Source organism: Diabrotica undecimpunctata, chromosome 2 (assembly GCF_040954645.1).
Source record: "Diabrotica undecimpunctata isolate CICGRU chromosome 2, icDiaUnde3, whole genome shotgun sequence".
NCBI classification, from domain to species: domain Eukaryota; kingdom Metazoa; phylum Arthropoda; class Insecta; order Coleoptera; family Chrysomelidae; genus Diabrotica; species Diabrotica undecimpunctata.
The window spans coordinates 502,434-528,509 of record NC_092804.1 but is presented as its reverse complement, the minus strand read 5'-3'; the positions used below and the strand labels follow the sequence as shown (position 1 = coordinate 528,509).

The 26,076-nt window shown below is 32.1% G+C and overlaps 1 protein-coding gene across 4 annotated transcripts in view; it reads left to right on the top strand.

The window, feature by feature from the left end:
* Positions 1-26,076, top strand: part of CASK (peripheral plasma membrane protein CASK) — a 683,682-nt gene that overhangs the window by 181,170 nt on the left and 476,436 nt on the right. For all 4 annotated transcript variants that reach the window (XM_072521979.1, XM_072521980.1, XM_072521981.1 and 1 more), the window contains exons 9-10: positions 12,893-13,011; positions 17,479-17,652. In XM_072521979.1, the coding sequence (XP_072378080.1) occupies positions 12,893-13,011; positions 17,479-17,652 (293 nt within the window). The remainder of the gene's footprint in view (positions 1-12,892; positions 13,012-17,478; positions 17,653-26,076) is intronic.

The following is a 26,076-nucleotide window of genomic DNA, read 5'->3' as shown; positions in this document are numbered from 1 at the left end:
CTACAGATTAAAAATATCTTTTTTCCACTCTGTAAATCAGTAAATCTACAAAAAATCTGATAAAGATTTGTCGTTCCTGTAACTCTTTTCATTAAAACCTTTACAAAAAACTGAGCTTTACAAGAAAGTGGCATATATAAGAGCACTACAAGCTAGGTATTTATTGCTACCACGATTTTAATATTGTGACTTTTTTTAAATAACCGAGAGAAATATTGTGCAGCAGAACAGACGCGAATATGGAATGACGTGACAGTATTAGGAGGAGGACCATTTCTATACCGTCTGCTTCGAAGTTTCTGACATTTCTCATCTACTTTCGGTGAAAAATTGTATGACGTCTCATTCGATGTCCCGTAATTCGTTTCTCGACGTGTATTGCTAGTTCGTTGCTATGGGTTTTATGAGAAATGTAATTACATAAATGGAAATTTCATTTAAAAATGCGTAAAGATAAAATATTGACCGAAAATAAAAAAACACGCGATCAGATTAACTGTTCATTTTAAACAAAACATTGGAATTGTATTTCATGTGCTCTTTTAATGAGCCGGAAGAAAAGATACATACAGTGCTGTACTGCAGTGCGTCATTTTAGCTTCATTAGTGTTAAACCACTACCAAAACGGTTTGACTGCAAAGTTAAGAGAGTCAGAGAAGATTAAATGTCAATATAAATGTCAAGGACATTTGTATTTCTGATCATTCTATCCAACTATGTTTTTGTCAGCTTTCTAGTTTGTTCTTTATGGACCAATTTTAAATGTTTATGAATACTGGGATGCTTGTCTTGTTAATATTAATGAAACACAAATGTTTACGCGTGACAAAATCTCAGGGTATTACAAATAATTTTTTAACTAGTTTAAAATGAAGATTCTCTTAAACTTCACTTTTCTTCTTAAAGTTTTTGTAATTTTATCGTTTTCTTAAGATCACGAAATACCAAATTTGAAAGCAATATAACGCATACACTATTTTACACCATTTCTAGTGTAATGATATGTTTAATTTCACCAAATAGTTACCTGAAAAATGTTGAAAAAGGTGAAATGACAATATTTCAATAGAATAGGCAATATTGAAAAAGGCGAATAGAATAGAATAGAAATATGCTTAATATTGTTCTGAAGCTATTTTCTTGTGGCATTTTAAAGTAATTCCAGAGTGTCTTTAGACATATTCTGTGACAAAAACGTTGGTAGTAAATTTCTTGATGTACAGTAGTGAACGCATATTCTTGGCTGATATGCGGATACTTTTAGTAGTCCAGGGTTTGTGATGTTTTGACTTGTAATTAAACTAAATGCCGTATTGAAAATACAGACAAGCCTATCTAAAAAATCACTGAAATTATAGTCCACGTCCACAAAGGGAAAGTGCCGCCCAAAAGTCAAGCAAAAATTTAGGAATTTACAAAAATTCTGAGTGGAAAAAAATCCTACCTAAACGTTGGGTTGTCGAGGTTTTTTGTTAAGAGTGTTAAACTTGGTATATACTGCTTCATGGTCAGAGAATACTACATTAATAATTGTAGAACGTACATCAAGAGGTGAGAAATCTGAGAAAATATAATCAATTATGGTAGATGTTGTTTTAGTAATTCTTGTAGGAGAATTAACGTGCATTGTGAAAACATACGATCCGAATTCGAATTCGAATCAAATATAATTCGGTAGCACAAGCAACAGCGTAATGAATATTCAAATCGCCGCATAGAAGCTTTCTGCTTTTATTGGGCAGGTAGTCTAACAAATTTAACAGGTCCTGTAAACATAGTTCCGTGGAAGAATCAGGTAATCTATAAATAGAGGATGTATAGATCAAGATTCTTGTTGTAAACCAATGAAAACTCAAAAACTCAAATTCATTCAACAGAAAGTCATATTTTGTTATAGGAGAGAAATCATTATTTGTAGAGAGAATTAGGGTGCCACCATGAGCTGATTTTGAACGATCATACCTAGCAATTGTGGTATATTTTTCTATAAAAAAAGGCTCGTTGACTTAACTAACTACAAAAAAAGCATAGAACGTAAGTAGATAAAAGTATAAAAAGAAGAAGAAGGATCATACAAGCAAAACGAATAGGAAAAAGTTCAATGGATATCTAGTTTTTTCTAGTATATTCTATGATACTTGAACAAAAGTGTTCGAAAATACTCTTTGATAATTTAAATTAATCAATTGTTGTTTTATTTCGTAAGATTTAAACATAGCAAATATTAAAATTACCATACTATACACTCTTCTTAGTAATTTATATTTTTTATTCGTAACTTTTCTAATTACCACTTTCGTCGATTTCTTTACACTACAAATACATTTTATCTACTTCTTTCACTTCAACAACTTTAAATTCCAATAAGAAAGCGAAACGTTAAAACGAATAGGAATTTCTCTCTATAACGTGGAGTCTATTAGAGTATATCTTTTTATGGCATAGAGAAAGAAGTAAATTGTGCTCACCAAAGCTAATCATTTCCGCTCAATGGGCAATAGAAAAAGTAAAGATCCAATTCCAGCTGATTTTTCTCTTGAACTAATAACACAGACGCTAGGGACGGTCGAAAAAAGTTTAGGTTTACTCACGTCGGTTCATTTATTTAGAAAAATATTTTTATCGAGTGTTTAATACGATTTAACAATTTATGAGACTTAGTTTAGCCAGAAGAAATCTTTTTATATATGTCTCAATGTGAGAGTAAAATCTTATTCCGAATGATTTGATATTATATCATTTAACAATAAATTAATACTTTATGAATTTAACGTATAAGAGGTCCCCCATTGTGACCCTAGAAGGTTCATGTCACCTGTCGCGTCGATATCCATTCTGTAGATTCCAGGCCGAAATTAGTGTGCGTTCCACATGACATTAATTTGATTTGGGAAATCGAGAGAAATGTGACGTATTTGCTGCGTAATCGCAGAGATGCTTATGAGATGATAATCAACTGCATTAATAATAGCGTTCGTGTGACAGTTGTGCTATTTTATATGAAATTATGTCTGTATTTCTGTTATACGCGTATTCGCAATGTGTATTTAAACATAAGTAACTGTAGAGGAATATTAAAAAAACATTGTGCGCTCTCGCCATTTTTTAAAATAATTTTTTCGTATTTATATATACATACCTATTATTGAGGGGCTGAGAGGAAAGTGGTACAAGTGACATTTAGATAGTTTTAAGAAAATGAGATTTTCAAGTGTAAGGAATGACACAAAAAGACCAAACACATTTTTTTGTTAGATTTTAAAATCTCATCAAGTTATTATTATTATTAAGTTCTTAATGTTTTCATATGCAATTTTTACAATCATATACATTTCATTTTTTTGAAAGTTTTATATCTTTTATAAAGAAAATACGCATAATTTTTTAAACATTTGTTTAAAAACCTACATTAGATACGAAAACAAATTTATATTGCATAAAAATACATGAACAAAAATGCATTAAAATAACAACGAAATATTATATTATATGAACTTGCTAGCCACTGAGCTAGATATCTTCCTTATTATCATAGTAATTCAAAAGTATTTTGTCATTGTCGTCTATCTCTACATTATATTCATTGTCCTACTCTTTCTTTTTTTCAGGTTGCATTGGCTTCTTTTTCTGACATTGTCTTCCCTTCTTCGCAGTATGGTTGAGCTGATTGGAAAATTGATGGTAAATTGGTGGCACAAAGCGTAGTAGGTCTCGTAAATTCTTCCCTTTTTCGTACTTCAGAGTCATGGATGAACTGTATAGTTGGCTACGACCAATATTCTAAGGTGTTCTTCCACGCATCTTTTTTATACAGTTATAAATTCAGTCTCTTCAATAAGAGTGTACTTAAATTTCATAATGTTCATTCAAAGACGAAGAAACTTCCAGAGAGCCTCTGGATGCAACTGATTCATCTCACATATACATCAAAGCACATTTCTTGCTCACATTATGGATTCCAAAATTATATGTCCATATTACTCGCATATAAAACACTTTGTTGGTTGTAAGTGCTGGTGTAGGTAAAGTTTTTTGCAGATCGAAACAAACTGATACCACTTCTTCATTCCTTAAAGTTTAGGCCATTATTTTTGCCTCTTTTTTGACTTGTATTCCCAATTCGGCTTTTCGGCGATGAAGCTCTCTCTCGCACAATATTTTCTTTTTATCTGACTCACTTATGCATGATTTTATTGATGTCTCGAACTTATCGCACTTATCGGACAAGGGATGATAAAAACTTAGAATAAATTCGTTATTAAACATTCTATTATAGCACCATTCCTTCACAGGAGCTTCGTTTTTTTCTTGACAGTGCACTAGGTAACACATATTCATTTTTCTTATGGTCAAAAATTAAGGAAAGTAATGTCTACAGGGATTGTAATGTCTGGTGTAATGGCTGGTATATTTTGGAAACGTATTAATATGTCGTTTTGCCTTATTAATTATATCCTGTGATCGTTTATTAGGACATAGAGCTGTTCCTCTTTTATCAATAGCGGTGATTCCAACGTAAGATATCCCATTTAAAATTCTCGAGTAACGTCCATTGCTGATATCCAAGGTTTTTAAGAAAAACATTTTCCAAACTCTCATTTTTTTCAATTTGATAGTAACGCTCTTTGCATTATTAGTAACAGCTTCTGTACGTGGTCTTTTGGACAAAGCGATCTCTTTACAAGACATAATGAATGCATGCTGCAGATTTTAATTTCCTAGACCTCAGAATTGGATTTAAATATTTCCTGTCTTTGTTCATCGGTGCATTTTTGACACTGAAATTATGTTAGTATGTATATAGCTTTGCAAACTTCTTGCTTTTACTTACTTGTTTTTATAGCCTACGTATTCTTCACTTGCATTCCTTTTTCGTTTTCTTACTTGCCTCTCTACTAAATCGCTGTATCTCAAACGTTTTTTGGCCCCTTTTCTTTAATGACACGTTTAAATCAACCACTGCAATATTTTCTAGATCATGATTACTATCGCTACTACTATCTTTTATTGGACTATGGTTTTTGTTCCCTTCTGGATCGTCATATTCCGAATAAGTCTGAAATAAAAGACAAATTTTAAGGTTATGCTATCAGTTTCGTTCACTATTACTTTTTGAAGATATAAATAAATAAAATAGCACTATAAGATAACAATTGTAGACACATAAAACTCATTGAAGACTTGCCTTGCATTAATTTAATGCTATATTACAAATTTTCTTAATATTCCAGCATACTTTTAAAACGTGGCTGTCACAAATAAGTTTAGAACAAAAGTGGGACATGTACACTTCCACCACTTATACAGGTCATTTCGATATGAAAGAACTAACTGCTGGATATATTCTTTTGAGATGCTTTTGAGAACTTAGAAAAGTATATTTTTGAATTAAACACTTTATTTCTAGTAAAAGTTTAGAAACTTATGTAAAAATTTATCTTTCTACATCGGTCAACACATGTAGCGACTGTCATATATTTTTTCGTGTAATATTATATATATGTATATATAGTGTATAGCAAACTAAAACCGTTTCTTTTGAATAAGATTCATCTACAACTTGTTTAAATGCGAAATTGTTCCTGCCATTTATCCATTCAACCCTTCGAAGATTCGTTAAAGATCACATAACTCGTGTGAGCAAGTCAAACCACTCGATGGGAAATTAAATAATCAAACAGCTACTAGAACAGAATGCTCTATGCTAAACGGGAAACTTTTAACGACAGTTTTACAAGTTTGCAAACTCCTCTTCGCTTTTGAGAATAGTTTCGACTAAAAGTCTGCGGAAACGTGTGTGCATGTTTGAAGTTTGATGCTGAATATTGACGGCTGCGGATTAAACTCGGGCTCGTTTCGTATGTATAATGCTCTATAGAAGTTTTAAGAAAAAAGGATATTTGGATAGTAAATTTTGTTTGTTGTAAATATGATTTTTGTCTCATCTATGATTCTATACGTTCTTAATACTGAGTTTAACATCATTTTTGGAATAGAAAAGATTTTATTCATGGTTGTGCAAAGACCAAAGTCAAATCATTTGTCTAATGTATATTAATGCTCTTAATATTAATACTACGTTTTTCAGACGAATTAATTTCAATTTGGGAATGATTCTATACAAGCCCTCATTTCTTCTATTTAATATTCTTTCATTATAAAGTAATGTTTTTACCATTACTAGTTTACCATAGCCCAAGATAGACTAATATTACTTACCTAACTCTGATTTGAAGGCATATTCCGGAAAATTGAAATAATTTTTACTAACCAATGTTTTATGCTCGATACGTTCCACGACTGTTTTGGTTATTTCTCCAAAATCTCCGAATGTCAAGGTAAGGTCCTAACTTTAACACGTAATCGCACTCGTCTCAAAAACGGTACACTCTACCAGACACATTGTCAATCTAACCACCACTATTTAAATTGACAAAATGCTCTAGTTTACTTCGAAGTATTTTTTAACAAAAATTAAAAATGATATTTTAGTAGTTTGTATATCTACTTTGAATATAAATTATCTTTAGCACGGTAGTATTTATTTCAGAAAAAAATTAATAAACAAGTAGGTGAAAAAAATTTACGTTAAATAACAATAAAGAATACTATTTATTAAAAAAAGGAAACAAAATATGCAAAACTATAAACCACGACTTAAAAATTTAGCAAAGTGTTAAACATTATGGAGAACTCCAGTGCAGTTTACTGTGCCTTTTACTACAACGAAAGATTTTCTGCGAATTCCATTAATCGTTTAGAGGTGTAAGTTGGTTGAATGTACTGTAGGTTCTTCTTTTTCCAAAGAAGAACTTTATTGAACTTGGGGTCTATTTATTTTTCTTTACATAATCTAAGACCTTTCTTTTCCTGGAAGGAAAAATTCTATAAACTTTTCTGGAAGGAAAAATTATGTGTATATTATCTGTATATAGGCACTTATATGTTACTGCTGTTCTAAAGCTATTTTCTTGTATTTTCTTATCTTAATGCTTAATTTTATCTGACTCATTAATATTGCATTAGAGTTGCGTTTCTGGGACGACTTTATTGCAAGATAGTTCATTCGATTACATGAAATAAACGTTAACTTGAGAATATCCGTCAGAAAAAATTATAGCATGTGATTCATCTTTAAAAAGACAACCATATGCAATGATGACAGTAAAATTCTCCTGTTAATGATTCCATAGTAGATCGTAAGGAAAAAATCAGGAAAAAACTTCATAATACTATCCAGACATGGTAAGTATTTGATCTTACATTTAGTTTATTCTCAATAAACACCAAACTCTGATTTTATATGTTTGTTATTTAAAAACATAAATAATGTATCCTCGATATGTTACTGACTTACTTATAGTGTTATTTTCCTATTAATTAACCATCTCTTTCAATATGGGTAAGCAGATCCTACTTTATTCTGCCTAGAAATTTAGACGCTATTGGTCTCATTTAGCATAATTAGAGCCGCTCTTTTAAAGTTTATCTTTTTACCATCTGTTTATTTTAATACTATTATTATTATTCCAATTTAAGCTATATGTTACGATCAATAATTTTGTTGGGCCCTCTGACATCCTACTGTATTAGTTTATTTTCTTTCTATTTTATTTTGAAACATTTTTTTATCAATGAAACAGTTTTTAATAAATAAACAAAAATATTAATCCATATTTTTACGCTCTACCTGCATATTACATTTTTAATTTATAAGTATTGATTTATCACCCTTCTCAAAAAATAAAGTAAAAATGAAATACTTTGTAAAAGCTGAATGCCTTTTTTACGTTCAGTTAAACTTTGCGGCAAAAAATTATTTGTGTAATTTTCTACGGTTCGAAAACATATTAAAAAACGATCAGTTTGAATGTGCTCTTTTAAATAACTGTTTGGACAAAGCTTTAGCAGTAATTATATCCGCGGGAAGTAAATTTTTTCAAACTGTCGTTCGCTTCGGGTGGTTATTGCTACGGGTTACAAACGGGCGGTATACACGCAATCAATTTGTTATTTCAGATTAAAAAGTATGTGTAAAATGTGTGTAAAATAACGATAAGAAACAGAAAATAGACTGGGTACATTCCTGGAAAGATAGAAAATACTTTTTATATTTTATGGTATAAAAAAATTTACTTCTTTAAAGGCCTTAAAACATTTTACTTTCGATCTTAAGGCTGTAGGTGTATTTGTGTCGTTAAATGCTAGTCATCCCGCCACCCCCAAAACTTAAAGACCAAGAATCAACAATCGTCGCTGGAAAATTCGAAACTCGACTTCGAACTGGACACACCAGACTGACACACTTTTTATTTTCAAACAACGTCCGTTTCTGGTTTGTTTCAAAAACGATTTGGCTCAATTGATAGGTGAACGATGTCCCATTAAAAACTTGCAATCTGTACTAAATTCAGAAAGCTGGGTTTTTTTGCCTCAAAATTTAAGGACACTGTTGGAAGAATCCTATTTAACAGTAATAATAACTTTCTTTAATATTGTTACGGTTCTGTAACGATAAAAGTTTGTAAATAAAATATAATATTTATTTTTAAAAAATAAAGCACGCCGCTGTTAAAATATTGATAAACGAATTATTTCTGTTGTCATATCAATGGGGTCTTTTTCTAAAGTGTAAGAATAGCTATCTATAATTGCGTATGATACGAATTGAAGCGAGATGGACATGTCTCGCCCAAATATTATGTATAACTAGTTTTTGTAGCGTAGACGAAAATATGGATGGGTTCGTTCAAGGTTACTTAATAGCAAAGAAATGAAAAACATTCGAGATAAGACTGGCGAAGTGAAATGTCATGTTGCTGAAATGGGAAGGTGTAATACCGCAATTACGGCAGTTAAAAATTACATATAATAAACGTTAATATTGGTGCTACTGTAACAAACTTAGTATGCACGTTGTGTGTATGTAAAGTTAAAGTGCCGGCTTCTTTAATGAAGGTGAAATGGTAGATGGTTTTTCAACAACTCTTGGAAAAGCAAGGTAAATTTTATCCAATATATAATGCAGCATAGAGCATAACTGAAATCTAGGCCAACGAATAATTCGAGACCTAATAGGAGTCCGAAGAACATCCATAAGTAGACTATTATGCTTTCTTTTTCTTTAAAAAACCTAGGTTTCGGTAACGTGCTAAGGCCTCTAAGAAAGTAAAAAACGTACAGTATGACTGGACAAATTTCTTATTAATCCGCAGCCTTTAGTAGTTTTATTCAATACTTTTTTTGCAATAAATCGTTTATACAGATTGGATTTTGCTAAGTTCTAATATTGCATTTAAAAATAGTATTCAGTAAATAAATTAGTATTAACATTAAAATTCAACTATAACTAACCTAACTAAAACCTTTAGGGTTTAAGGATACGATAGAATAGTCCAGTCCTATCGTATAAATAGGTTGGTACCAATCTTTAGGGTATATAAATGTTAATTTCTTTATGTAGGAATTTAATGATTGAAATACGTTATGTCATTTTACCTAATCTATACAAAAATTTGGTATATTATTTTATATTAAACCGACTTTCATAATTTATTGGATTTTATTTCTAGACATAGTTTGTTGTTGGATTTACAGGTTGTCCTATTAGAATATAAAAATTTATATTCAATAATACAGGGTTTCCCAGGGTACCTAGTGATCCGTTAACATTATCAGTTGGTCGTAATTACTTAAACTCTGGGTGGCCCACTAAATCGAAGGGTCTTCAAGCGAAGAAGTAAAAATCGCAAGGAACTGTGGGACAGTGAAGTTTTTTTCTGGGTTTAGAATTATACTAATCACCGGAGTTGGCTTGGTATCACTGTTCTCCCACAAATATATTTGCACCATTTTACGAGTTGGTTAAAACTGAACAGCGATAATGACGGCAACGTTTACATAACGAATTACCTACTTGTTTAGAACTGCCAACTTGCACAAATATAAATACCGCCGTAGCGATCCAATAAATCGTTGCATGTTCCATAAGCTAAAAGTGCAATATTCCCACGAAATGTTTATTAAGCGGGCGGCTGCAATACATTTTCCGTACGTGCGGCAAAAAAATATAATGCTATACCCAACGGAAACATGTTTCCGTACATACCGTAACGGTATACAAAGAGCACTCTACTGCAGGTTCAAAGTTGGCGTAAATATCTGGGAAGCTTTCGACGGAAATACTTCAAGTTTAGATGTTGGATTTCGTAATCGTTACTGTGACTGTAGAACTTCGGTTTAAGATTTATTCTTGCCCTTTTGGTTTAAAGCAACTCGGTAAAGTAAGCTCTTTAAGTTTATTTTATGCAATTACTTTAATATAAAATAAATCAATAAAATATTTATATTTTCAAAATTTTGTCCAAACTTGCAAAGAAATCTTATTTTTAAATAACGTACATACCTATAGTTGTACTTTGGACATATCTAGAATTCTTACATGCAATTCTAGAGAAATCTAACAATTGCCAGAATTGTATTTAGGAAAACTTGAAAATTTTATGGATATCAAATGGTATTTTATTAAAATTTTTATTAAAAGTTTTTTTGAAACTTCCATTGAAATTTCTATTGAAAAAAAAGCTTCTATACTGACGTATTCATTTTTCTCCAATGTAAAATACTGAAACAAGCGTCACAGCGCACAACAACCCCATAATTTTATTAAAATGTATACAAAACCTATAAAAAATAGTAATAAATAAATAATAAGATTATTTTATTTAATTTTAAAAATATTATTTAAATTTTAAAAATACAGAAAATCTAGTATGAAGCCTCGCATTAGTCTACTTACAGTACCGTCACTGTACCACTTTTTTACTTCCTTCTACAAAAATTATTTTTAATTGATTTAGATACTATTTTAATGGGAATAAGCCACAATCGAAAGTTAAAATAGGTTTAATGACGTTTTAATTTCAACTTAGGAAATCAAAAGAAGAAAATACCTTTAGAACAATATTGATTTACTTCAAACCAAATAATTGTTGTTTAAATTTTGATTAACGAGAGAAAATAGCAAAATGGAGTGTTTTTCTTTTAAAGCATTAAAAAGTTTCCAATTTACCAGTGGCGTACTATTTTTACGTGTCATAAAATATTATCCTGTTAGGTTTAATGCGACACTAGACAACATTTAACATGCTGCTTATTTCTCGTATCCGGAGCAATTTTTGCATTGCAATTTTAGATCAAAACATTAACAGTTTTTACTCGGATTCATTTTGAAAAGGGAGGCATGAGAGAAGTATTAATGATCCTGAAAGTCTGTTAACTTCGTTAAGGAAAATCTGTAGACTCGTTTGTCCCTTAATCACATTCGTAGTTCTAAAGTTTATCCAAAACTCCTAGTAAGACAGAGAGATTCTGGAGAGGGCTAAGCAACCTAGGATCCTCAGTTATGCAAATGTATATCATCATATAATATATATTTACTATTATTATCATTCTCTCTACAATGGTGCTACAGCATCAAGCCTTTGGACTCCTCTAAACTATGCCTCCAACCTTGCCGGTTCCTTCCTTTTGGTTTGCATCCTGCATTTTACTATTTACGGCTCTTTCTGGCAATCTTTAGGTCTCCATTCTAACTACATGACCAGACTATCAAATTATTTGCTTTGCTAGTCTATTAATATTATTCTATCTAGTTGTTAGTACTAGCAGATAATAGTAGTACAGAAATTATAGAAATAAAAAAAAACTTCATTACTATTTACGGCTCTTTCTGGCAATCTTTAGGTCTCCATTCTAACTACATGACCAGACTATCGAATTATTTGCTTTACTAGTCTATTAATATTATTCTATCTAGTTGTTAGTACTAGCAGATAATAGTAGTACAGAAATTATAGAAATAAAAAAAAAACTTCATTATTTTTCTTTTAAAACATTATTTTTCAGTCCATCCAGTACAAAATATCACCTCTTCCACAACTTACGGAAACTAAATTCATAAAGTTCTATTAATCGAGTTTGATAGAGTACATAATGGAGCAATTACCTGTTTAATGGAGTTACGAAGTTATATTTCTGAAGGTAATTTATAATTAGATACTCTCAGAAGTTTTAGTCGTGCTATAAAAAAATAAATGGATCTTTTAACATCTGAGAGTTTGTTGGTTATTTTAATAAATTTTTATAATCATTTTAAATTTAAAATATATAGGTACTTTTTATTAGTATAGTCTACCCCATTTTGCTTATTTAAAGTACGCTGTAGCGTGTTTTAATTCAACTTTCAAAAACGCGCGTGTTTTAAAGTTACCATGGCAACATCAACAGTTTTAAATATTTATCTGACCTGACAGGAGTACATAACTTGTAACGTCAAACAAATAAATTATTAATAAAATATTACTAACAAATATTTCAAAAGCTTTATTCAAATATTTAGAAATCTTAACCTTTTAAATGAATGTGAAAAGTACAGTTGGCATTGTTTGAAATATTTATACTTCTGTTTTTTAAATCAGAGTAACTGCTGTTCAAATTAATACTACCGACATTCTCGGAAGCCAATGAGGTTGTACTTCCATTAATGGCACTCCCAATAATGTTCGAAACATTCGTCTCATTCCTGTTTTAGGCAATATACAACCAGTAATAACAATTTTATTCTGATGTGACACATTGCAAATTAATTTTTGTTTTTCTTATTTCCATAATAACGAAAGGTATACTGATGTACATCACAAATTCAACAATTCAACATTATTAGCTTTTAGTTCAATTTTTTGTAGTAATAATAATGATTTCAAAGTGTATAAAATGAAACAGCACTATTTAAAATTTCAGTAGCGCTTACTAGCTATTACTAATAATTTATATTAGCTTTTCTTTTTGGTAGTGTGTATTTAGGTTAATTGGAATTTATTTGTTTTTTAGCCGTATCTACAATTGTTGACTCTTTGGACGACATTTACTGCTTACAAGAATCACAACCTCAAGAACGCGCTCATCTACTGGCGCTTCTTGAAGATACACGCCTTCATATATTACTCGAAGTAAGTCTTAAATGTTTTCATGTGTATATTGAAATGTTTATTTTTTTTAAACACTAACGTTTACACTAAAACACAATTACAATTTTATTTATTGGATTAATGTATAAAATCTAATTACTCTATTATAGAGTGCGCCTCATTCTTCGAAACACTTTCAGAACCCAGTAAAATTGTCTCGACGACGTTAGAACAAGTATAAATATCTAGCATGTGCATTTCTTCAGTTGACCAGAAAGAAGACATTTAGTAATCTTATTTATTTCTTGCGTACCTAATTATCTAGGCGGAACCAATATCAAACGAAAAAGCAATTTGTTTATTATAAACAGACTTCAAAATGTTTACATTATCAATCTAAAAAACGCAAACAGATTAAGAATCTTTTTTGGGTTTTATGATATACCGGGTAAAACCAAAAGCTACGGTATAAAAGTGAGAAGGGGCGGTTTTCTCTTAGCACCGGTAACAATACGGATTGCAACATATTATTACCTGAACTTCAGTGTCTGTAAAAATTTCCTCCACTATATTTAGGACAATCGTCCAATCCAATTGGCGGAATTCCAGCTTTGACATGGCTAATTTTTGCACGTTGGAATCCAGCACGTGTTCCCTCTACTGAAGATGTTTCCCACTTTTCCCACGAAACGTTTGGGGTTTCAGAGCGTGTGCGTCTTTAATACTGGCCAGGATGGTATGAGTCTGTGAATAATCATCTGGAAGTGCGAGTAGACCTTGCTTTTTTTCAGTTGTAACACCATGTCTTGCTTTAAGACTCCCATGAATTCCTTAAACGTAATGTCAGATACTTTTTGTACTTTGTTTACTTCCAATATTTAATCTACGTCGTAGTCCCTTTTGTGATTTTACCCTTAGAATTTTGCTTGATATTATTAATCTTCTTCCTAATAAGGTACGGATCTTTCCAGAACTGCTGCAACTTGAGAGAACAACCCTTTCGATTCTTTGGATTACAGAGCCAGACTTTGGTCATTCGTAAAACATCACTTTTCGGCTTGGGTATCGTACCGTTTCTTCATTCTATCGCTAGCGATCTGAAGATGGGAACGGATCAACTTGTGTTTATCGTCCAGTCTTCTTTGTAATTAGTTCACATAATTTTAGCTAGCTAGATCTCCTCCAGGTTGACATCCAAACTCTAGATCACAAGGTAGTCGCATCTCGCATCCAAATAGGACTTTTGCTAATGTTTGACGTGTTGATTCATTAACAGCGAATCTGTAGGTCATTGTAAAGAACGGAAGGTACTGGTTCCAGACTTGCTGGTGATTGGACACCATTTTTGTAAAAAACAGACCAACAGTCTTATTTTCCGATTGCGACTGCTGGTGATAGACAGTAGTTCTTATTTTCTTTATGTCTAGTCTGTCGTAGATTCCCTGGAGTAGATCGCCCTTAAACTTTCTTTTTTGGCCACTGTGGATCTTAAGACACCCCAAATCGGCTAATGTACTGTTTGATCAACACATCTGCAATAGTGGCGACCTTCTGGTCTAAAATTGCATAGAACTAGACCCACTTCGTAAAGTAATCCATCACGACCAACATGTACTTGCAACCATTTTCATTTTCTGGAAATGGCTCGGCAATTTTCAAAGCTATTCTTTCAATCGGACTTCCAACATTATATTGTCTCATTGGAGCCTTTTTTTGAGGTCCGTTACTTATGGCACAGATAGTACATTTCTTACAAAAGCCCTTTATATCGTCGGAACTATTCATCCAGTAAATCCGTTACAATATTATTTCATCTTAAAGTGTGGATTAGACGAAGTTTTTTAATAGCATTAATTACACTAAGGGTTGTTTAAATATTTTGAAGTATATATCATCTATTTCGTGTCATACTCTTGGTAAATATGGTTAAATTAGTTAAGATGTTATTTAAGTATTTTGGTTGCGTTTGATTTTTGTCAAAGAAACAATTCTTGTCTTCCGAAGTTAGTATATCTGATACTTCTTCCAGATGTTTTGTTCTATTGAAAACTTTGTGAATTTTCCGTGCACACAATACTTAGAAACTTCATTGTTTTCGACCATAGGTCGGTTATTGTTGATAAGTCCTTTTTTTAACTATGTTGTATAAAGTAGCCCGAATCCTGTACATTATACTCGATCTAGACTAACTGAAACGAAGTCAACTTTACCTAGATTTATTGTAACAAGCGAGACAAGGCGTAACTCCAAAATGGTAGTAAAAGATTTCTCCCTGTTCAATTTTAATACCAAAACGTAATCCAGTCTTTCACTTTATACATTTTATAAAATTAAGTAGATCAAAGCTTTATGATAGTTTCAACAAAGATTTTTTCGTATCATATTTAATGGAATTCGTAATTGAAGTCTCCTTTGAAGCGTACTTGTGCACGCAAGCTGAGTATTATCTGTTTGCCCGTTTTCGTAGAAATGTCGTGGATACGCAATGCCTGGAAATCCCACTAACTATTTTTCATCTGCCATTATCTTTTCTTTTTATTATTCTGTATGTGTTTTAGGTATTCGGGAGTGCCTGTTAGTCGGAGTGAAGGTATTTTTATTAATTTAGCTGATTTTTCTGGACGGTTTTTAAATTTTTAAATCTATGTTTTCTTACATTTATCTTCTTCAAGTTTGTCATTTAATGCAGTTATATTTCTTGACTAATAGTAAATAATAAGTAAGAAGGGAGCGATGGTGTTAGGTATGTAAAGACTCATTACTATATAATATATAATAGGCGAGTATTCTACAGTTGGCGCCGGCTCTCGTATCCTAATTTCCAGCGTTTTCTGTCGAATCAATCTTTAGTTTTTAAATCTCTGGGGGTCATTAAGGGCATCTTCGACATCTTCTCTCCATGACCGTCTTGGTCTACCTCGTTTTCTTCTAGTGAGCGGAGTCCATTTTTTTTTGTCATCTATTTTCAGGCAATACCAGTTTAGTCTTTTGACTTCAATAATGTCTAGTATGTCTAGGTCAATTTCTCTTTCTCTCCTGATGTCTACGTTCCTCACCCTATAAGTCCATTTCCATGACCTTAATTTTTAATTTATTTCTTCGATTGATTTCCTAAAGTTCGGTACCGTACAACCCAGTGCTTTCTATTATTGTTTTATAAATTCTTCTTTTATTTTCTTTTGTTATTTTATTATTCCCCAATAGTCCGTATAGCTGTCTAGTGGCTGATCTTGCTTGGCCAATCCTAGAATGTATTTCTTCGTTACTCTCTTTTGATATTATTTGGACTCCCAAATATTTGAAGTATTTGAACTCATTACGTTGGACTTTAGATAAAAAGAATATCGTATTAAAATAAACTAATAATGGTCAACCAAATTTTTTAAATGGGTAAAATGAGGTAAAATGTTAATCTCTAATGAAGGCTCATTTAGAAGACACGTTAAATAATAAATAGTTTGTATCCAGAATTCTAGAGAAGTTCATAAAACGGAATCTTCTCTCGTGACTCTAAAAACAAATGTAGACAAGAAAAAATAGTACTGAAGCAGGTAATCCCTAGTCAAGAGGGATACATAAATAGATGCTGAATTCAAAATAATTTGACAAGAAAAATTATGATTAATGATTGTAGGTGCCTGCCATATTTGCACCACCAAATGACTGTTCACCTAATGTGCTTCACAGGTCGTCGGAATAATGTGTTGGGTGTGATTAATTGTGTTGTTTCTACGATTTGTTCGATATTAAATTTAATAAGAGCTTTATGAATCTACTGAAGCTATCTTCCAGATAGATCCTGAGATAATAACGCATAATGAATATGTAGATGGTTTGTCTAAAAAATCTGTCAAATGGCGATAGGTTTTGCATTTTTAAATAAGATACCATTAAGCACAGTGTTACAAATCAATAAAGTCAGTCATGGCGAGATCTTTGCAAACAATCCAAATCTCAGTATTCACTGATTCAGCCTTCAGTTTCACATATATATTGGTTTAAATATTATATAGTACCTCGAAGATATGTAACAACTTTATTTGGAATGAAGTTTGGACATGCAGGCTTCTTTCTACATCTGCCAAGATTTAAAGTTTTTGATTCAAATCTATGTACTGAATACCAGAAAGTACGCGACTTAAATCTCTTTGAGCGACCAAAATACATTTGACATACCTATAATTTATCCGCACGTTTAATAAAATGTAATGTTCTTCCACCTTTTAATATGTGCTCCTCTGAATACGAAATGTATATATGATTATAATGAAATTTATCTGTAAAATTAAAATGAACCTTTAAACTTTAATCTTAATTCATATTCTCTCCCCAGTCTTATCACAATTGTTTTTACCTCCCAACCGTGACCACAAAAAATCACCATTGGATTTTTTGTGGTCCTCTTTTTAACTGATTACTAAATACAATAATATAAAACTCATTTAAAATAATTTTTATGCCGTCCTTTTGGATTAGTAGCCACCGCTAATGCCCTTCTTAATTTTCCAGCTTTTCGATCGCATCGACAACCGCGTGCTGACACCTCTACGCGCGCCGTTAAACGACGCGGTTCAGTGTGCTCGCGATGCAGCTGACGCTTTACGGGACCTCGAACATCGACGAGACACCGACTACAGGGACCTGCAGGAATTGAGGGATCTGCTATGCCGGCCGCATTTCAAGGTAAGTGTTTTTTGGGTTTCTCGTTAGATGGTGGTGGTGTACGCGTAGTAGAAAATTTTACAGAACAAATTTTGCTATCCTTTATTTTACTTACCAAAACACAATGTTCTCAATAGAATTTTATTTTACAAAAAAGGTGCTTTGTATGTATTATAATAAAATATTCCAAATAAATTTACGAAAAATGTAAAAACCAGGCGTTTCTAAATTGTAAAAACAATTTTGATTGTTCAAGTAACCAAACCTAAATAAAAAAATGTTGATTATTGTATTTGAATAGTTTTGGCAATATTAGGACATTTGAAAAGTTTTATTATATTAATATATATTTTTCATTTTAATTTTTTAACAACATCCCTCAAATCTTGTTATTGATTTAAGTAGATTCTGCATTACCTGATATTGATTACTTGAAGAAGACTCTATCGTATCATTCTATTGATTTCTGCTGAAAGTTTGCCTTTTGGCCGTTAGATGTCTTATCCGTACTAAAATCAATTCTGCCAACCTACTGACCCCAAAATTCTAGTGACCTAAAAACATCGTCACACTTTATAACAGATGGAGCGATCTGTGCACAGTAGACCGCATATTTTCTTTATGTAGATCAATAATTAGGTTCCACATTAATTTTCATAGGAAGGGAGATTGATATAGAATTGAAATTTATAATTAAAAGGGTAAATATCGTAATCGATGAACAATTTATTTATGAAACATCTTTGATAAACTTTTTCGTCGTTAATAGCCTTTTTGATTTGTATAATTTTCATGCTTTAAAATGAGGAGGATATTACGAGGTCTGATAATTAGGTTTATAACCGGCAATCTTAATTTAGCATTTTTCTAATATGTGAAGCAGTGTTGTAAATTATTTTCTGACAGGTAGTCGAGTATCTGCACAATTCTTGTTTTGCATCTTTGAGTGACTTGTGACAGGCTTCTTTTAAGCAGGGTTTAAATTAGAAATCACAGGGTGCTAAATCTGGAGAATAGTTTGGTTAGGTTAGGTTAGGTTTAGCCAAATAGGGCTTGCCAGAGTGAGCGCTGTATTTTTTTGCCTTTTTTTTTTAAATCTGACCTTTTGGTACTCATTCCGTTAAAGTACGCCCCTTTATGTCGAAGACAACAATTAACATCGCCTTAGATTTAAAGAGTTTTGAGTCTTCCACTACATGAATTACCTGCTTGATTATAGAGTCATATTGAAAAATATGTTTCGTCAAAATTTATGTTGTAATCTGGACACATGCTTATCAAACATTTTACCCATGCTTAGTTCCTTATGCGAAATTTGTCTTCATCATCATCATAGTCATTAACATCTTAGCAGATGTGTTGTGGTTCATCATTGGGCTCCAGCAGCTCGGACAGTTTTATTATTGATATTTCTCCTCTGGTCGCGGTCATCTGTTACATGTGCTGCCTTAGTATACTGTTTGTTGAGATCTGCCACGTTTGTGTTAACTGTGAGACTTTCCTTGGACCATTAACCGCTTTATTTTGACCAAAAACTTTAAAATTTTTGAGTAAAAAGTACTAGAAAGGCGTTCACTAGGTTTAATTTCATCTAGAACCCAGACATTCGTACGGCAAGTCGTCCATGTAACTCAAAGCAATCTTCTCCATGTTCACATTTCAAAATATAATGTTCTGCAGTGGCCCTAATACATAACTGACGGTCTTTTTGAATCTTTTCATTAACCTTTCGAAGGGTCTTTAGAAGTTACTTTTTGATGTCATAAGAAGTCGAGTTGCACGTCATTCTTCTTACATCTTATGTTTGTACCCTTATGAAATTCTGGCAAGGGATAAGCAATCGTCTTAGAACTCTTTGTAAAGTTTCATAGCTTTCCCATACAGGTAATTTAACAGAAATTTTAAATTCACTCTTTGGTCATTTTTTTACTACATTTTTTCGGTACGAGCCATTTTTTCACCTTGGCGTGCCAACGAGACTGTTTACTGGAGCTGCTTGAAGTTCTTGTTCTTGTTCTACACTGTTCCAGTTACCCACGTACATACATAGGACAAACAAACTGACGAATCCACAACCGTATTAACGAATATTCAATATCAGTAAAACATTCCGATACTACTTCAGGCCCAGCCCAACATTATATTCAGACAGGTCACAAAATAGATTTCGAAAAGGCAAAACCATCGCTCCACTCGACAATGAGGAGTTGGCAGATTGAGACCTCAGTGCCGTTTGACGGTTCTTGTATTTTTACAGAAGAATATACTGGTTCGTCGCGAGTGAGGGAAGCAGGCAGATTAAGACCCCGAACTCGAACGGAAGTATATAAAGTGGTAATGTGGTAATTTTTATACCACTCTTGATATAGCTAAAAAAAGGGTGCCCAAACGTCGAGCAAATATTTGTCTCGCAACTTAATTGCTATAACCCGAAGTTGGATATTTGTATAATTTGTCCATCCGGTCCGAGACACTCGAATAACGATCCTTGCATTTTGAAAGTATAAACGTATATACGCCGAAAAAATCATTCCATTGCGTAAAAAAAGAAACACCCGAGTTGGTTTAATTTTTAGGCATGGGCTGTATAATGAGATCTACCTCAATTTGAGGGGTAGACTCTTAATATTTGTATCTTAGTTAAGACGTTAGTCATCTCTTTGTGAAATTTAGTTTTAGTGTATTAAATTGGGCTGCCAACAAATTATTTTTTTTTTCGCTACTAAAATCAACTTCGCTAGAGAAGGTTAAACAAAGGACCACTGAAATTATACACCCAGTATTTCCATGTATATGATACTAGAGTCACCACGAAAGTTCTTTTTATAACTCTCGTGCCCTTAAGTTGATTTACACATTTTTATTTCATTTTATTATTAAGATTTTTGGATTATCTTGATTTTTAAAAAGTAATGTTTTTGAATGTAATTCAAAATAATGTTTTGTTTGCTTTTGTAGATCATAATAATAATTTCTGGTTAAATGCCTTTAATTAAAATTTCTTCATTGAAATTCATAGCTTCATCTGAAAACCTCTCATCAATTTATTCCAAACCCGATTCTAACTAACCCAGCCTCGCCACAGTCGTAACATATTTATGCCCATTACCTGATCTGGACCCTTAGCCTCCTTTTGCTGTTCTCACCTTTCACTTACGCCTATTAGGGAACCTCATTAAATTTTCATATCAAAAGATATCCCCTATCGAGATGTATACCCTGTTATAACAAACATAACGGTTGAACCATAATATTCGAGATGTTTTTGTGAAAAAAAAAATTTATAAAGAAAAAAATATTTTTTAACAATATATAAAAGTGTCCTATCAATTCAAGCTACGTTTTAAGGTATAAAGAATGTTGTATAAAAATATTGATTTGGAAAATTTATCAATATTTTTTAAATGCCAGTAAGAAAGTCATAGTTAACAGATCAATATATATCGCCTTTTCTTCTTTTACATTTTTTATGTTATTCTTTCATATGCTGTTGCCTTTTCTCATTTACTTTTATTCTCAAAAGTCATTTGCTTTTATTCTTTTATCTATATAGTTAAGCCAACTTCTCTGAGGGCATCGCTTCTTTTTTTCTCGATGAAATTCAATTCTAAAACCCAATCTGTCTTCTGTTATCCTCGTTACATGTTTAATTTTTTCTATCTCCATTTCACTTTAAATCCACTTTTATTGCGTTTCGTATTTGTTGGTTTCTGTAACTTTCAATTTTCTATCTATATTTCAATCACTTTGTCGTGATAAAATTGTCTTTATTCGTTTTTGTCGAGGAAAAGATTTTAAAGTTCACTGTTTGTCTTTGTTTATTTTTGCAAAACCGTAGAATCGCACTTATTTCACTGTGAACCACCATTATTTTCCACCACCAGAGGAAACACCCAATACCTTCTGCTCGATTCCAGATTACAGTCAAACACATAAAAAATAAAGGAATAATACCAGTTTTTAGAACAAATAACAACTTAGGCAAATATATTAAAATCAACAAAAGCCAAAAGAAAAAGCAATTACACAGTGGTGTATACAAACTTAAATGTGGCTACTGCCCAAAAACCAACATCGGTCAAACTGGTAGAACCTTTAACAAACGTATAACACAATATAAAAGTGTTTTTAATAATAGAAAAACATATTCTTCGTACGCACTTCACCTTTTAGACCATAATCATTCCTTTAAGAACCAATTTCAAATTCTTCACATTCAAAATAAAGGCCTTAAGCTACCTTCATTAGAATGCATGGAAATTAACAAATTAACGAATACAGACATAATTCTAAATGACCAACTTGAGACAAACAGTCCTCCCCTCCTCAGAGTATTCAGTTAAAGACTATAAAGTGTAAACAAATACCAAAAATAAAACACTTAAGAAAAGCACTCTACCGAAACTGCTGTAGTGATGTTATAATAAATTTTGTGCTTTCGTACACAACATGCATAGAAAATCCTAATGAAATTGTACAAAAAAGATATTTGTTTATTTTATTTGATATATATGTAGTTGTTTTAACGTATTTTTCTTTGTCTATTTTTCTTATATCGTCTCTCAATGGCCACAGTGTAGATTAGGGACACAATTATTTTTTTGTTCGTTTTCGCTTAATTTGTGTTTTTTATGTTTAATTAGTGGGTTGATTTACAGATTAACATTTTGTTACCATGTGAATATCCTTAGTTTTTTGACAGCTGAAACATGAAACCGAACATAACATTCTTAAAAAAGAACAAATGATGATAATAGAAGATTGGAATGCAAAAATAGGAAAAACTAAAATAGATGAAGACCATATATATTGAAAACCAGCTAAAGACTGTGGTGCCGACCACAAAATGTTACAATCATAATTTCGCATTAAGTTACACAGTAAAACAATCACAAATAAAAGACAAATATTGATTCCAAAACAGCCGGAAGAGTTTAGAGAAGCATTAGCAGAAGCTGACCTACCAATGATCACCGGAGACCATGAAAAAACGTGAGAATACACATAGAAATAAATTACTGAAGCCATCAACAATACTAATCCCAAAGATAAAAAAACTAGGAAAAAACATTGGATGACTGAAGAGACTCTCAATCTTGTAGAAAAAGGACGAAAACTTAGAAACGGCACATCGAATTCTAAACAAAAAGAAATAGAGATATGCACTATAAATACAACTGTAAAATACTTGTGCAGAAGTAACAATAATAATTATATTAAAAACGTATGGATACAACTAGAGGAACATGCTGACCGCCAAGAATCTAGAGAACTTTTCTCAATAGTGAAGTATCTAGCGAGATAATTCCAACCGCAGACACAGATCATCACAGATAATAGTGGGAATACCATAACAAACTCAGACGGTATCGCACAGGTGTGGAAACAATTTTGCGAAATACTATTCTATAACAACGACCCAAATATAGAAATCAAAAGTACCTAAGTACCTCAAATATAGAAATCAGAAATTGAGGCGGCAATTAAAAAGCTGGAATTCAGAAAAGCAGAAGGAGAACATAGAATAACACCTGAAACACTCAAAGAAATGGAAGAATTAGGGACGGAAGTAATGCTCAGAATTTGCAATGACATCTGGAATATCGGAAAGTGGCCAAATGACTGAGGTAAACTCACGTTTATTCCCATATATAAAAAAGGTTCACCGACAGATTGCAGTAATTACCGTTCAGTAGCATTGATATCACACTCGGGCAAAGTACTTCTAATCGTCATCAATAAAAGACTAAAATCAATTCTCTTAACACAAATTTCCCAAGAACAATGCAGATTCGTCCCAGGTAGAGAAACAAGAGAGAAAAGTTTTTGAGGAATGGCAAGGTGTAGCAACGATAGGAGAAAGAAAAATCAAAAACCTACGTTATGCTGATGACATATATTGTTATATTGGCGTCATGTGCAGAAAACCAAAGTGATGATCATCGATAGAATAAGAAACAACCAAACAGAGATAAGAAACATGGCATTACGAAGTGGTCAGGCCATTTAATTACTTAGGCTCCGTTATTAATAACAGTGGAGGATGTGAAGACGAGATCCGTCGACGCATCACAATGGACAGATCGGCAACAGCCAAACTCACAAAAATTTGGAAGAACATCACAAAAAACACAAAATTACGCCTTGTTCGAGCATTGATATATCCTATAGCCACCTATGCTTCAGAAACTTGGACAATAAAAAAAGCCGATTCAAAGTGTATACTGATATTTGAAATGTGGGTCTACCATAGAATGTTGAGCATACCATGGACCTCCCATGGCACAAATAACTCAATTCTAGTAGAAATTAGCATAAAAACTAGACTCATCACAACTATCAACCAAAATGTACTGAGATATTTTGGACATATAACTAGAAGAAGAGAAGACATGGAGCGAATGATAATTGAAGGTAATGTAGCAGGTAAAAGATCTAGAGGAAGAACTGCAGTACTATGGTAGGACCAAATAAAGGACATAACTGGTTACTCACTCTCCGAAGTAAAACAACACCCACAGGAGAGAGATAATTGGACAAAAATAGTCAAACAAATTACATGACGCCACTACATCTTTACGAAGGAAAAAAGATAGAGGAGATATTTCTACATATTTCTTATTTTTTGCAGGAATTTGTCTCTTTTTTAAAATTATTTCTACATGCTTATATCTTTTTTGTTCATTACTTTGAAGTTCATTTGTGCCTCTCTGAAATATTTTGCATAATTTTATTTGGTTTTTGTCTTCTAACTTTTCTTATCTGCTTTTGTTTTTAACTCTTTATGATTATTGCTTCCTTGTCTATGTACGACCCCATTTTTATAAACCTTAGGATCTGTGTTCCTACAGGAATTAAAAAAAACAAATTCAATGGTGATTCAGCACAGAATCCATTGCAATAAAATCATCGATTCCTTGATCATAATCGTTTTTTATAAAGTAATCCTCAATACTCTCTCTATAGTTATCACCCTTAAAAAGCTGTTACGATCCTTTATAAACCGACCAGATCATGGATTCGCCCTTTAACTTTTCTACTCTATAATTGTTGGCGGATTAGCGTTAGCAAATCCGCCATTTAAATTCAATTTAGTTTCTTGTATAACTGCGTTCAGATGTGAACTGAATGGGTAATTCGTTTTATTGTTAACCACAGTGTGGTTCCAACATCCATAACTGCTTGCTTACATTCTCCATTAACAACATTAATTCTAGAGCCGCGTGGATAATAAAACAATTTCTAGAGTGCTAAAATTTGGAGCATGTAGTTAATTTATAGAGATTTCTAATAGTCGTGAAAATATTTTTTGATAATTGGCAACAACGCAAAAATTTCTTCTGTGTCGTTTTGATATTATATGTTTTATTCGTTAGTCATGTTTGGTTAGTTCTATAGAAAATACATGGTTTCTACTAAAACAATTTTCAACTACAGCTTTTCTGATTGTCTGACAGTTTCTAATTTAAACATTCTATTTTAGTTAATAATACATATCAGTTTTTTAAGTTAGTTTCCTTTTGTTTTCACACAGAACAGTAATATGTTGACATAGTAAAGAAAAGTTGTAACTTAGTAATTTGTAAAACTTTGTAAAATAATAAACGGGACAATTAACAATTTAGAAGTTAATTACACCATGAAAATATGAACTCATTGAAAACTAGATCAGGTAGAAAAAAATAGAGGAACATTAAAACATCAGTTTGGATTTATGAAGGATAGTTTTTGAAATAATATTCTTGTTATTCAGCTATAGGACAAAATTTTATTTAAACTTGATAATCGTTCTAAAGAACAATTATCATTGTGACAATTATAAGAAGAACATATCATTTGTGACATTAAAACTAACATTAAAGAAACTAAATTCGTGACTATAAGCTTATCAAAGAACGTGTAGATACCAATATGCATCTGAAACTAAAACTAAAACTAAGTGGATTTCCCAGAAAATGGTCAAAGTTGCGGCACTTAATCGAAGTGGCGCCCTCTGATACATCAGATTATTAATTTTTAGTCATATTTAAATAATTTCACTATAATGTTTCTTTTCTCGAAATTTATTAAGTAACCATCCTAAATATCTTCTTTTATAAGCTATTCATAAATGATTGCAGCTCTAAGAAGCACGATTCGGATGTATGTGGATGTGTTGCCAAATCTGTTAAAGATTATGCAAGAGGAGCTTCATACGATACGAGGCAATTTAGCTTATTGCAATAAGGCACGTGTCTGGTGCTAGTTTCCTGTTCGTGGCATACAAAAGACCCGATTCAAGACGGCTGGGATAATTTTGGAACAATTGAGGGAGTTTGGGGAATATCTAATGTACATATTGTTAAAGGGAGGTTATAAATGTAGTATTTATCGCAGATTTACAGTTGCGGTTTGGCCGGTAACCTGAGAGAAAAAGCGTAAAAAGAGTGAAGATTTTTGGTCGTT